General features: G+C 41.1%; 1 protein-coding gene across 10 annotated transcripts in view; it reads right to left on the minus strand.

The window, feature by feature from the left end:
• anks1b (ankyrin repeat and sterile alpha motif domain containing 1B) overlaps positions 1-15,031 on the minus strand; it is a 211,973-nt gene that overhangs the window by 7,911 nt on the left and 189,031 nt on the right. For 6 of the 10 annotated variants that reach the window (XM_071502473.1, XM_071502471.1, XM_071502475.1 and 3 more), the window contains 7 exons: positions 13,491-13,598; positions 11,715-11,918; positions 9,137-9,262; positions 4,620-4,691; positions 2,620-2,706; positions 512-649; positions 237-404 (listed from right to left, as the gene is read on the minus strand). In XM_071502473.1, coding sequence (XP_071358574.1) covers positions 237-404; positions 512-649; positions 2,620-2,706; positions 4,620-4,691; positions 9,137-9,262; positions 11,715-11,918; positions 13,491-13,598 — 903 coding nt within the window. The remainder of the gene's footprint in view (positions 1-236; positions 405-511; positions 650-2,619; positions 2,707-4,619; positions 4,692-9,136; positions 9,263-11,714; positions 11,919-13,490; positions 13,599-15,031) is intronic. The other 4 variants (XM_071502474.1, XM_071502472.1, XM_071502476.1 and 1 more) reach the window with 1 other exon arrangement.

Consider the following 15,031-nt stretch of genomic DNA (forward strand, 5'->3'; position numbering starts at 1 on the left):
TCACAGTTCTTTTACTCATCTTTACTAAAATAATCTTGTAATGTGTACCAGTCTTGGAAAGAGCATAAAAGTGTATAAAAACTGTTATTGTCTATTCTGCAAGGTGAGCTTTTAAAAGCTGTCACAATTCTTCAAATGCAGACTGTGAAAAACACCTGGAGTTGCTGATGTGAATTTCAGTTTAAGATGGATTTTCCCTTCAAACAGTAGTTCAGCTGTGGGGCAGCGGTGCTTACAGATTTGCGGATGTTGACGCGGGGTTTGGGGACAGGTTTGCTGGGCTTGCTGTCGAAGCTCTCAGGCAGCGTGGACGACCCGTGGCCACTCTTTCTGGCCTGCAGAGCCAGCTGGTAGGCCACCTCGAAGGCCTGGCCCAGCGTAAGGATGATCTCATACGCCAGGTTCTGACAAAAGGAGGTAAAGATAAACAGGAGTAAAAAGGCAATATAAACTTAAAAGTTTAATGAATATGATATGTGCATGCAAACACAGACACAGTGTCAGTACTGACCACATCAAAAGCAGTGAAAACATGGCAGTAGTGGTGACTGGACTTGAGGTCTTTGGTGATGTACGCAAATGTAGACAGATCTTCTGGATCCTGAGCCGCACATGAGATGTTCCGAATCTCATGCTCTGCTATGATATTCTGCAGAGAGAAGGAGAAAATGAAGACAGGGAAATACAGCAAGACAGATAAAGCTGTGGAGAAAGAGATTGTTGATTATCTCCATTGATCCACTTTGTGGAAAAACAAATCTGATTTATTCTTCATCTCATTTCACACATCGCAAAGCCATAATCACTGTAGCACAATTTTGGTTTGTGGAGTCACTGAGTTGGAATCTGTCCTCTGGTAACATCACTGAGGAATGCTCAGACTGTGTGTTGTGTTAATTAAAGTACATCTCAGTGCTGTGAATTTTAGAACATTAAAGCCCCCCCGAAAAAAGTTTTAGTGAGCTCTAACAAAAAAATGGAATTTGCTTTGTACAAAATGAAGAAAATATTAGAAACATTTTCCCGATACATAGTAACAACAACAACTGTCCTGCTTTTCTTTCTCGTCTTTATTCTTATCTACACATCTGTACATAATACTATATTTTATATACAAATGAAAAATTAAAAGTGTACTTTGTGAAACAGCACAAACTAGTGACAAAATACATATATTTTGCTTTTAAAACATAAACAGAGGCAAATCCAAACTTTTCAACAAAAGTTTGGGCAGAAATCAGTGAAGTGGATGATTTCACCAAAGGAAAGAACAAATGAGCTACATAACATTCAATGGATCAAGTGCACCTTTTGTAACACTGGATCATCTTTGTTCTTCAATTCTGTAAAATATATACCGGCCTATTGATTGTTTATGAAAGGTAAGTAGCCCACTGAGAAATCCACTTCCCACTAGGACAGCAAAAAGGCTAAGGAGAGAGAATGGGGATTAATTCCAATAAATGTCCCGGAGTGGTGAATGCAGGTGATTTTCCTTTTTAGTGTGCCTTATCGCTTAATTGATTTATTACCCCCATTATTATTATTATTTCTTCCCTTCTACCATCAGTCTTTGCCACATTAGTTACAGCAGGATCTGAGGATTTGGAAATAACCGAGATGTGGATTATGCAAATTGTTCTGCTGCTAAAAATCAGGACCACACTGGGGCAGGTCTCTGAGAGGCAAAATGAGTTATGCTTGCCTGATGATCAAGTTAGAGGCAGCACTGCTACATTTAATCCCACAGTATCTGTGTTGTGTAACACGCAGAGCCAAGAGAAAACACATAGAATGATTTAACAGGTAAGAGTCACCAGCTGCCCACCCCCCCCCCAATCATAACTGCATTGGGGCAAACTTAATTGAGTCTGTGCTCTGTGCAGTGCTGCCTGAGGAAGAGCACTGAACTGTATAAAATGTACTGACTGTCTGTAAATTATGCATGTGTGTGGTTTGTGCATATCAGAGGCTTAAATAAGTGCGTAGCCTTTTTGCAGGCAGGCGGCTTGTAATCATCTTAAAATAGGTTCTCACGCTGCCCCCTTTTTACTGAGCTGACGTGGATAAGATCCTGTTGTCTTACCCAGGACTCTAGTACCTGATACGAATATATCCACGGAAAAACCCACCTCTATGTGGTAGGTGTCCAATAATTGATTCCTACGTGTGAAATGATTCAACACAAAAAAAAAAATCTAAGATGAACATACTGACACCCACTGGGCACCCATCACACAAATGTCAGTCTAGATGGAGAAAGAATGAGGTCATGATAAACTGTGAAATCGCTTTTTTTAAAACATTAAAACCTTGAAAGTTATTTATGCACTTTTTAAACATTACAGTAAGGATTTAGTGGACTGGTTCATTTCCCCTCACATACGGCTTGTCTACTCCATACTGAGTATTGCCTGTTTGTGTTATCCTTTGTTCACACCATATTAATTTTTTACACCATATAGTTTTAAATCTGCCAGACTGCAGTGGAAGCAGACATCAGTGCTGCAGTGCCAGGCAGACCTGACACCTCTGAATGTCACTGATGCTCATGTTCAAAAGCCTGACCTTTAATGTGTTATTTAGTAGGCGTCACACGAAGCGAGCCATGAGTGTTACCTTATTTGTGGCATCGATGAACTTCACTCCTTTGTAGGACACAGAGAGTACGATAGTCGGCACTTTCTTCATCTGTTCTGTCGACTTCTTGGAGTGCGCAAAAAACGAAAGTTGGAGACAAAGAGGGGAGAGGCAGCAGTGACTTTTGAGGCACTTCACACATAAATTACAAACTCAGTTGCATTATTGAACTTTCAATACCGGAAGGTTGAAAATTAAAATTATTCCCAGATTAATGAGATTCTGTCAGCCCAGATATCTGCTGAATTTAATAACCTTTTAGTTTTATACAAGATTTAATCCATGTCTCTGAAGCTGCCTCAGGTCTACAAGCATGTGAGGGAAAAAAATGAAAATATAAACAGAAGATGAATGAATAATAGAAGCATGAGGTAAATTAGCTAATTGAACATAACTTAATAACCAAAGTCAATTCAAATCATCTCCAAAGGTCAAGGGTTGTTTGCTGCCTCATAAAGAAACAACTGCTTCTGGATTAAATTTCTAAATCCAATCGAATGCAACGCTACAAATCCAATAAGTCTGTTAGCTTTTAAACCATATCCGGCTCCTACAGTATATCTCCATACATTCTTTTTAATTACGTACTGGCATTTCAACGTGTCTCAATTACCTATATCTGAACTCATTATGCAGTGAGGTGCTGTGGAGAAACGTGTGATTTACAGCAACGTAAGCATCACCCTTGTATCTGTCATTCTACCTGTCAAGAGCTTTAATATATTCAAAGAAATAGATGTGAGATGAGTCTCGTTCCTGCTTTCTCACTTGTCATCTCTTTCTCTCACTATCTATATTTCTATCACACTGTCCTTTCTTTCTCCTGTCGAATCCACTCGCTGCTATCCTTTCCATATCTGTGTCATTTCTTTGTTCTTTTCTTTCCTCCCTGCTGCTGCAGTTCGGCCCTCTCAGGATCAGGTAGTTCTGAAAAGCTGACAAAGGCAGTGTTGCCTGGCTTCGCTGGCAGCTAGAGGCTGTGAAGTTGGGATTTAAACATCCACATCTACCTGCACAGCAGAGGGACGGAGTGAGAAATGAAAGGAGGGATGCTGGGAACAGGGGTAAGCAGGTAAAGGCGGAGACACGGTACACGTTAATAAAAGCCAGAATGATATGATGCGCATCTCATTGCACTTAATTGCAACCTTAATGCGCAGCAAAGCTGTGTCAGACTGAGGAGGGAGAGATGTGAAAGAAAGAGAGATGCCCACTGATGTGGAAACATAAATATGAAGACAGAAGAAGAGAGGGAGGAGGGGAGAGGAACAGAAAGCTCTGCTCATGAATATTACAATTTGTCTTCACACTGCGGCGGCTCAGGATTAAAATGAGAGATATGAACTGAGGGCCGGAGGAGAGACGGAGTCGGCGTTAAAGTAAAATATGGAAGGAATGAAGAAGGAAGCAGGAAGAAAAGACATGGACACCAAGAGACAGACAATGCCAGAGAGAAGGAGAGTAAGAGAAAGAGTGAGAGGAAGAGATTTGGTTATTTAAGGTAAAAGGGGGATCGTGGGTTATCAAGCCACTCAGGCACGGATATTAAAAATAAATCCTTCAATACAACTTAATCCGCAGTCATGATATCTTACATTTGTTTAGGTTCTAGTGAGTGTGAGGCCACTCAGACTGTCAGACTGTGTCCCAGGTTTAAATGTCTTTAAAAAAAAACCAATATAATAAAGCCACAAGATACAAGAGTCGTTAAACACTAAAGTTTGTCTCATATTAAAATGGAATTCGTGGAACATGTTAGAATAATCATAATCAACTGGTCCCATCTTGACAATGTAAAACTGAATGATCATAATAATTTACCACAACCTCTTATTGCCAGTAAACCTGCTGAGTGAAATATTAACAGTACCAATACTAACAGGTAGCCAAAACCACAAAATAAGACCCGAGTTGTAATAAAATGGAATTATGTTTAAGTCTTTCATAGCAGATATAAAGTTTGGTAAACAGTGCTTTACCCTCATTTTGGCACAAGCGTCTTGTGTGGACTCCGTCCCTCTCAGCTCCTTCACCAGCATGGAGCCCAGGTACTGTGGAAAGACACAAACAAACATGTTAAGTTAGTACACTCAGTATGTAGATGTACGTCCACATCACCTCCTGATCTTCGCCACACGCTCCAGCGGGTCTGTCTGGGAATCTCAGAATTGTTCAACCTCAAACTTTATTTTAAATTCTGGTGGAGATCCCAAGGTTTGGTAAGAGCAGCAAGCTTGAGAAACGTGAACCAGGAGTGTTTGGCCTTTTTCCATGATGAATGCGAACAGTGGTTTATTCAAGTGGTTCAAATGGTGCGGCAGCTGTTTCAGCCTGTGCTTTTAGAGACATGCCCCACTAATATTCAGTTCTGCAGCAGCCATGGATTCCAATGAGTCCTTCCCTACTTCCCACCCCCCTACTTCCAGCACCCATCTGAACTTAGCCTTCATTTTGGTCTCAACTACACCTGTGAAGTTTCTTGCATGTTGCACGGCTTTGATGCTGTCACGTTGGCAAAATCTGTCCACACTCAGACAGACACCTGTCATAATGATCAAAACTGTCTCTGTGGAAGTTCTGGCCACAGCTGATGTCCTCAGGACCACATTTACCATGATGACACACACAGACTGACAAGTTGAAAACAACACCAGCCCTGCTGTCGCAGCTGATAGCAATGTAGAGCTCACCAACAGGGATGTGGAGGACATGAAGTTGGAGCCTTTCAACATTGTCACACATGGATTCAAAAAGCTGGGACAGCGACAGCGACAGCTGCTATTCATTGAGAATGAGACCTGGCTTTGCAGTGCTGCACCCTCTGCTGAGCTCCACAGACTCAAAGAGCTCTCAACTACAGGACGGGGGAAAGTTGAGAAAGACACAACTTTATGCAAATATCCTATGATGCAATGTGAACAACTGCCAGGCAAGAGCCAGTCCCGATCATCCTGATTCCAGTAGAAACAGAAACACAGAGTTGTTTACAACTCCACTAAACTACAGCGAGGGATTCAAAACTTTTTTAATTTCAAACAAAATCGAGGGAAAATTGATCGTCACGCTCTCTGGCTTCCTAATTCACTATGATGTGTGTTTAACAAGTTCCCAGGAGATACAAAAAAAAAAAAAAGAGGAATGTGTGGAAATTGCCAACATCGTTGGTGTATCTGGTTTTGGCAGATTGGAGTAAATTACATGCTCAACACAACATACCCCCAGAACTACAGACTGATGAGAGGTCAGATACTGCCAGCTACTTCGTATCTGTATAAAACACCACAACACACTCTTACCTCAGAAGAAGACAACTGTGTGTTTTAAAATTGTTTGAATATAAACTGTTTATTAATACAGCTGAATTATCTTTATATACTTGCTGTTTTTGTTTTTGTCGTCTTAATGAAATACACTGAAAGAAGTAAAATGTTAAGTGTGTGTATTTAGTTTCCAATATTAATCATGGAGTATACTTCTCTGTGACAAATATCAACTCCATTATTGCAAGTAATTTATGAAAACCGTCTTTACATTCAGCTGAACTTACATGGCCCTTTATTGAATGCACACAAACACACAGCAGTGATTACATCAACCTTGAGAGGCTCCTGGGGCAGATTAGTCCATCTGGACAAGACTTTGTGGTCAGACATTCTGCACACGTAGTATCTGATTTAATAACGAAGCTACTAATGGTGACAGTGTTTTACAGGGGCAATGTTTATGTCGACATTAGAGCAATAATGGGTGTGACATTCACCACCTCGCAGTGCCCTTCCAGCTTATGGAAGAGGCCTTATTCCCTTAAGTGGGACCCTAACAAGGCTTTTAGTGAATTAGAAGAGAAATGTTTACAGCATTCGTGTTACTCTGGAGTAAATGCCTCCAAAATTAAGAATCAAAGAATTGAATATCGACCTTACAGAATTTATCTGACGTTCGATTAATGATACATTTGATTACAGAGGCAAAACAACCTTTTGGGCAAATTGCTTTGCTTGATGATTTACATTTTTATGTAGCACAGACTGTGATTCAGTCATATTATTAATTGCGGCGTCTGGTCCTTGGTGGGTCAGAAGGAGGTCGTCTGGGCATGTTAATACTTTAGTCTTGACTCAAGCTAACAATGTTAAATCACCGTAATGGCAGGGTCGCTGCCAGTTACCCTAGAAACTGCATTACAGTTAAAAAAAATTGCACACAACACCAGCATCTGTCTCTCTATCTGTCTTTGTGGCAGTTGTTGTCTTTTGTCTCTGATTTGTTCCAAATAACAGTCAAAGATGTAGGTAACGTAGCAGGAGTAAGTGTCTAGCCATGCTAGCAGCTCTGTGAAGCTGTACCAAGGTGCAGTGATGCTTTGAGCTAAATGCTAACATGCTGCTCATCATCATCATCATTAGTCTAGTGTGTTACCTAAAATACCTGAAATTTAAACTAAAACTCACTGAAGTAATGACATTGCATCCAAAGGGGGGCATGAATATCTAGAAAATGTAATAAGAAACCATGCAATAGTGTCACTCTGATGGTGGCCCTACAGGGGAAGTCAGGGTATCACCAAAGCCATTTGAGATCTTCTGGGGACCATGAATCCATTCAATCCTTGTTGAGATATTTCAGTCTCAAAGTTGTGGACAAACAGAGAGACCAGCATAGAGCGATGCTGACAGCAAGGCTAAAAGAAACATCATGACCAGGTTTGAAACAGAGAGAAACATGAATTAGGAGAGGGTAAAAAATTAATAATCCCATTTTCCATGGATCAAAGCTTGAATGGAGCCATGTTGAATATTTTACAATGGCGCTGAAATTTGTACAAAATAGAGGAGATTATTCCTTTTTTTTTTTTATAAAGTGGCTACTGGGGTAAAAGCCATTTTTCTTCATAGTTTTGAAAACATAATGTGCACTAGTCGCAGAGGGAGAGGCTTGAATATTTGTGTATTGAATGTACTGCATCTGCAGAAGCTTCTAGATTACTATGACAGAGCACCGTGTTGAGATAACATTGGCTGTTAATGATGTAGAGTGTGGTAATGATGTTGGAATGACTGCAGGGTTTTACTGGCAATGGATTTGTAATAACTTCAGCTAATATTTTCAAGCTGTAATTGTAAAGCTGACATAATAAAGTTACGATGTCATCTGAGGTGGAGCTGAGAGAGGAGGAGAGGGTTTTGTTTGTGTGGAGCCTGAGGTGAAGATGAGAACAGTGTTGATGCACCCTTTAGTCTGTCCTTTTGGCTTATTACCATCCCCCTCTCTCTATTAACACAAACACAATACACTCCTCTCTTGACTCTCTCCCTCTCATCAGCATCTTATCCATCTAATTTATTCTTATTCACTCACCATCTTCCTTCAGCTTGCCAATATTCACATTGAGCGCTCTGGGCTCTGGACCCCCCCCCCCGTTGTGGCTCCCGCTCATTTATCTCACTTTCTGAGCTTTCTGGAGCCCGTCATCCTGGGACAGCGAGTCTTACAGATGTTGTCATAAATGGCTCCGTGAAAGCTCCTACATTTCCCCTTGGTGGCCCACCTGTCGAGTGTTCCCACCCAGCTACCTGAGACACATTGCCTGTGTAGTTGTACATCTGTCAGGAGCCTAATGGTCCACGCTGTTGCTATCAATCTTCTGAGGTGAGAAAACGAGGAGAGATTTTTTACTGAGGGAGGATGCGCTCTTGGGACACTTATCTCTTATTCACTGCCTCTATCTCATCTTTTCTTGTTTTCATTCATATTTGATTTCAGCATCACATTGAATTTCTCATCTCTGTCTGTTGTATTTGTTCAAACTTGAATTTTCGATCTCTCTCCATCTCTCTTTTTCCTCTCCTTCCTTCCTCTCTCTCTTACTTAATGATCTGGCTCATACCTTCTCCATGTCGTCATCAAAACCATTCAGAATGTGCATCTCTGAGATACCCAAGTACGTTCCCTCTCATTGTTTCTGAGAGCCAGTGGCATCTCAATGTGTCTGTCTGCAGTGTTTTACCTGCTCCAAGTAAGTAATCATTGCAGTTTGGTTGCTGAGCATGTAACCAATCAAAGCTGCAAGGCTGTATCCGTGGTAACGTGAATATATAACATCCTTTATGTAACTGGAAAAGGTCTAAATTTACCAAAGTACAGAGAATAAGTGAGTGCAGTATTGACTGAAAGGTGAAGCTGAGGGTCATTGATCTTTCATGCTATTACATTCTGTGTGCATTAAACACGTGCAAGCAGAGCTGAAAAATGATTATTGATTATTTGACAAGTCAATTAACAGACAATAATGGTAACTATTGTGATAATCAATTCACTGTTGAAGCGTAATGAGGTGGGCACAAGCATGTAATGAACAGAATTCTTATTTGCAGCCCTGCGTGCGTGCACACACACACACACACACACACACACACACACACACACACACATTTAAACAGTAAATGCACACAGATACAAGAGTGGAAGTGGAGTGAAGTGGAGGGCTAGGACTCACATAGGCTTCATAGTCACAGGACTGAAAGATGAGCTTCTCGGGATGATGCTGCCAGTACTGCACCGGAGTGGACGATGTGGCCTCGTTTGGTGGGCGCAACGTGATTGGCTCGCACCACTCGCCTGCCTGAAACAACAACCAATCGCACGTTAGGATACAAACTGGATCACACAAGATTACAAGACGGGACACGACATCAAGGCTTGTGCTACATATCCCATGTTGACATAACTCGTTGGCTTGAGTTTAAGTTCATAATGTAACAGCTCTCCTGACTGAACATGAACATGCCTTCAAAGGGACACGCCTCGGAGAGCATCCAAGAGGAAATTAAAATTGAATGAATTATGCTTGGCTTCTAAACGTTCGCATACTTCAGCTCCGTTTAAGACGCTTTGCTGCTGCTCGCCGCTTTTTCACCAAGTGAGCTTTCACCTTTTAAACAAAGGAAATACCTTAATCTTATCTGCATACTTCTCATATATCTGTGGATAACACTTAAGTTTGTTTTATGGACTTTCATTCTTTGGTAAATGGAACCAGATGATTTGTTCAAGAGGAGGTATGCAGACATCCCGTGCCAAATACTGCATGTTTATGAGTCTGTCCATATCTGATTGCTTGTGTGTGTGTAATCCCCCCATCAGAAAGTTGGTGAGGGATTGGAGGTGAGATTTTACAGTCATATGCAAAGATGTTGGATAAAAAGCTTGAGGGTAAGCCTTTAGAAACAGGCATCGGCCAAATCTTTGCTAAACTCCACCAGCTTAACAATATTACACCCGATTTCCCCACACACTTTGACCCCACTGACGATTTCAGCTGGAAATCTGCAGTCGCTGTAAGTTTTTGGGTTTTCCTTTTTTTTGTTTGCTTAATGGCCAGAAAATGAGTCTTGCTCTCTTGGGCTCTGTTTTCTAAAGTAACAAAGAAAAACAGTGAAGGTGAGGGAAGAGCTGGAGGGAGGTAACCAATCATAGATCTGTGGTGACACTCAGGTAATGAACCAGAGAGTAAAGCTCTTTCCTCTAATACATATCCTTTTATTCTGGCAACGCTGAGTCATCAGTGGCACTTCAGAGTGTCATATCTGGAAACCGGGGGATGCACTGTGACGCACACACTTCAGAGATTCAGCATGATAACCATAAGTGTGTGATAATCTATGCTGGATAAGCTCTGTGATTCACACAGGGACACAAAAAGACCGTAATCATACCAAATCAAAACACAGCTGCTGCCTCAGATGTGTGCACGTGTGTGTGTGTGTGTGTGTCTGAATCACTGTGCTGTTGTTGATTAGAAGTCAAAGTTTTTATTTTACATTTTGATGAGAATAAAATTGGCTGGAAAGTTGGGATGCTTATTTGGAAATGAGTCTTGTTTTACATCTGTATTTTACATCTCTTGATAAAGACGTTTAAAATGCTGTTTTTCGACGATGACGAGCACCTTGTGTGCATTAGAGACAGACTGCTGGAGATAAACATTTACTTCCTAAGGTAGTAGATTATGCCTTATGCCATTTGTAAAGATGGCAAAAAAAACAAAAACTGTTGCACTTTGCCCACTTAACTGTGGTTTGCATATTTTATCATTTTATAGCACAAAGTTTCAGACATAAATGTCCTATTACCTTATTTACTGAATTTATATGAGCTGCAAAGACACTGGTGTCAGATGGTCTGCCTGCTGCAGGTTATTAATGCTGGATTTTCAACAACCAAACAGGCAGATAAAACATTTTGGCTGGCATTGTGTATCTATTAGACACCAGCATTTAATTACTGAGATTTTTCATCTATGATTAAATTATATTGCACTGTCCTGATAAGACACATGGTACTGCCTGCAAGCTTGTTCATTTATTATTTCTTTGAATTTGTCAGATTACAGGCTTCAGCTTTGAAATATTACTAAAATCTGCAGATCATGTAATGAGTGTTGCTCGATTTGTATCATGTACAACAATGACTACTGTATTTATCATAATATTATTAAAATCTGATTTCTATTTATAATTGTTATTATAATTACATTACAGCAACGAGGAAAGTTTGGTATTTTGGTACTATAGTGTTATCAACAGATCCCATTAGAAGACCAAAACTAACAAAGTATTAGTCTTATCTCTCAATACTTTGTCTTTCCTACCCTGTCTCAAGCACCCAGTCTCCAAACACACTGGTTCTTATGGATAATGTAAATCTTTAAAATGGCTCAGAAATACATAGTTTCATTTTTTAAAGGTCTCTAATTCCCTAAAGCAGTTTCTAGCAATAGTCAAACAAGAGTATCAGGTATGGACTGTTCAGGTGTGGATTAATACATCTTTGGGACTCCGGTGAATATTTATGGCAGCAGGGTGATGTATGTGGGGTTACTCAAAATAAACTACTGTTCTGGTCTTTTTATTGGATGTCTTAACAGTAAGAAAAATAAACAATACCACCAGACTTGAGTATTCATCCAGCCAAGTGTATATCTCTATAACCATTCATAATACTCCGCTTGAGTCCATCCCTCTCTCCCCCTCCCTGCCTCCATTCATCCCTCCATCCTCTCCTTCCTTCCTCACCATGCTGACTTGGGCCATCTGTCGTTCCAGCTTGGATCGCGGCACGTCCTCGAAGTAGTTGTCATTGCTGCGCTGCCTGCGCCGGGCGTCCGCCTGCATGATGAGGTGCTGCACGTCCAGAGATCCGCCCGGGACCCCCGCTGTGTACGCTGCCTGGCCCACCGACGGGCTGAGCTGGGGAGGAGTGTGGTTCCCGCCGGGCTCCTGGGCAAAAAATGGGTGGGTAGCGAGTTCGGAGGGGTGGAAGGAAGCAAGAGGGGGTTCATTCATCATTTCATAATGTGCTGTGTCACCGCTGCAAGTACAATAAGTAGGGCAATTGCATTCACTGTGCACTGTCACATTTTATTTTTCAGCACAGTGCTGCTATGCTGCTGTGCAGTAGTGTCTGAGATTGCTTTGTTAAATCAGGAGGAAAGACACGGTCCCGAAAGCAGAAGGTCTCAGCAGGTCGAGTGTCTTTATGCACAGCACTGACGCCTTGCCTGCTCAGTGTTAAGTCACTTTAAGACAAAGCATCAGATAGATCCTGAAAGTGGGGAAGGTTGTTCATTTAACAGGTTTTCCAAACTGAGCGGAGACTAAAATCCCCAAAAGAATCAGGACTTGTATGTGTTTTAATGGTGTGATGGTCTTACATATAGAAGGTCGGTTATTTCTCAGTGTCAGCTGATTGCATATGAGAGTACTGGATAGAAGAGGCTTTCTCTCCTCATTTCCTTCTTTTTTTTTTTCTGGGCTGTGGAAGCTGAAGCATTAAAACTTTTGAATCTCAGTTCTCATCCTGAGCCACATTCTGTTCATTCAACCATTTGTTGTAATGCACTCAGCTGTCTGATGTTTGTACTGTATTACTGGGTAAACACGGCCCTCTGCTCACACAGTGGAAGAAAAGGCTGCTTCACATCGCTTTACCCTGCTTTGAGCCGTACAGTATGATCTGAGCTTTTTGCAGAAAGAAAGTGAAACTACGATTGATTCAATTATTGCAGTTGATCAAGAGAGTATTAATATTAATATCAAGTAGAAGTAGATTTGCTTTGTCTAATTTCCTTAAATGAAAATTAGCTGCTTTTCTCCATTTCTTATGTTATAATTAGCATAATTTGGGTTTTTTTCCCGTGGTCCTGGGAAATTACGAGGCGCAACATTTTAGTGACTCAGCAATTAATCACAACAGAAGTGACTGACTGATGAATCGAAAGAAAAACAACATGAAAAGTGAAATTGTAGGGTAATGCTGCTCAGAGAGCCACCTGCTTTCTATTTTAGTGTCATATCAGTTGCTCCGGGAGCCACTTTCCTTGCTTATTTTGAGGCTCGGCACATAACTCAAATTCTCAGGTGGACACGCTGAGACACAGTGGACAGTTTTGGCTGTTTGGACCCAGAGAAATGAGCAGAATCAACCAGGCAGACACACACATCCTCCCTTGGCTCAACAGCACAAAGAGCAGGAGACTATTATAGGGACATTAGAGCGTAGCCCCACTGGGAGAGGGAAAGCCAGTTCCTTGTGATTAGTATCCAGGACAAGCCGGCGGGGAGGAAACTGCAGTGGGTCGGCCATTTTGTGCCTGTCTGAGAGATTTGGGTAATCAGTTGGGTGGTAACAGCAGCAGTGGGGAGGCTGTATTTCCCTCAGAGAAATACATAGCCATCTGGGGAGGGACTAGTGCTTTTCTCTGTCTGACGAATCCATGATAATTTGAATCCACGTTGGTTTCGATATAGCAGAGGGTTCATACATCACACCGCCTGCTCACTGAGACTCACCCTTAGGGAGATGGCCCGCGGAGGTTTTTGTGGGGTGTCTTCGTGTAGCCGGTCTCCCAACGAGGCCAAGATCCGTTTTCTGTGTCCGATAAGACTGATCTTCAAGACCTGAAGGAACAAAAAGATAGGACATGAATTTTAAATGACTTGCAGGGCAGTCTGCATGTAGTGTGCATGAAAATATGCATGCAGAGATTGGTTGATCCACATTAGAAATATTCATTTGGTTATGTGTCTGAAATGTGAGGATTTGCTGATTTTCTTTGTTTTATATAATGGTAAATATAATATCTTTGGGTTTTGGACAGTTGCTTGGACAAAATAAGCAATTTGAAGAGATCACCTAGGGCGCTGGGAAACTGTGATTACCATTTGTTGCTATTCATAACATTATAGTTTATTTAAAATAAGAAAATGAATGAGTTAAAATGGTTTCTTTCTGTGCTCTCTCCAAGAGCACAAGAACTGCTTAGTCAAAAGCTACTGTGCTGGTAAAAAATGACGACTCACTTTCATTTGCATAATTTAAAACAGCCTCTACAGAGAGTAAGAGTTCAAAGGCTTTCAGACGGGATAATAACAAGATTATATCTGCAAAAAGGTAACAGATTATCATCATCATCATCTATTGCCTTCAGTGGAGGATAATCTGCTATCCAGAAAGCAGCTTCACAGGGAAAAACACCAGAGAGCACTGCAGAGCACTCAGGGAAGTTCTAATGAGTGCATAGTGATATAAAACGCCCCTGAGCTCTCGCATACATTATGGCATTATTATTATTGCATAACTGACAGCTGTGTTCAAGCTGTGAGTTGGTTAGTTGATTAGTTGATTACATGAACAAGATCATAAAGTGTATAACATGCCTCTAATGTACAACAGTGTAAGATATCCTGTATGACGTGCACAGACACACAGGGGCAGGAAAGACTGATAAATTAATTAGCGCTCCTGTTTTCATTTGCTTCGCTTTTCTTTTATTATTTTGGTCAAATTAAAAAGGAATTAATACTTTTCACTAATCAGAACTGCAGACTTTGACTCAACTTAAGTCACAAAAATAAGGACTTGAGAATCTGAGGATTGCTGTGAGACTTGAAACCAAAAACACATCCTCAAAATCCTGGAACATAAAAAGTAAATAAGACGCCAACAAGCAGACACTGCATAGCCCACACACCTTGAATATTTAATGTTAGTGCTCAGCACGGAAAGGGCTTGGTGTCATTATTAAAGCATTAGAGTAAAGTACAATTCTTGCTTTTTCTTGTTGAGGGTTAGATAAAGGAGTGATACCGCTGTCATGTCTTCATGCTAACTATTCCTGCAGCCAGCTGGAAGGAGGAAAACGCTGCTCACTTGACTGGCTCCAAAGTTCAAAAATAAAGCTAAGACCACTAACTCTCTATCAATACATATTTCATTTCTTTAATGTACATAAATGCAGGTCAGCTTTGGACAGAGAGGCTAGCAGTTTCCCACTGCCGCCAGTCTTTATGCAAGCAAAGCTAAGCTAATTTCATAGGGGCTCCAGCTCCAC

Source organism: Trachinotus anak, unplaced genomic scaffold (genome assembly GCF_046630095.1).
Source record: "Trachinotus anak isolate AG129_WGS33_773 ecotype Australia unplaced genomic scaffold, CSIRO_AGI_Tana_v1 ptg000018l, whole genome shotgun sequence".
NCBI classification, from domain to species: Eukaryota; Metazoa; Chordata; class Actinopteri; order Carangiformes; family Carangidae; genus Trachinotus; species Trachinotus anak.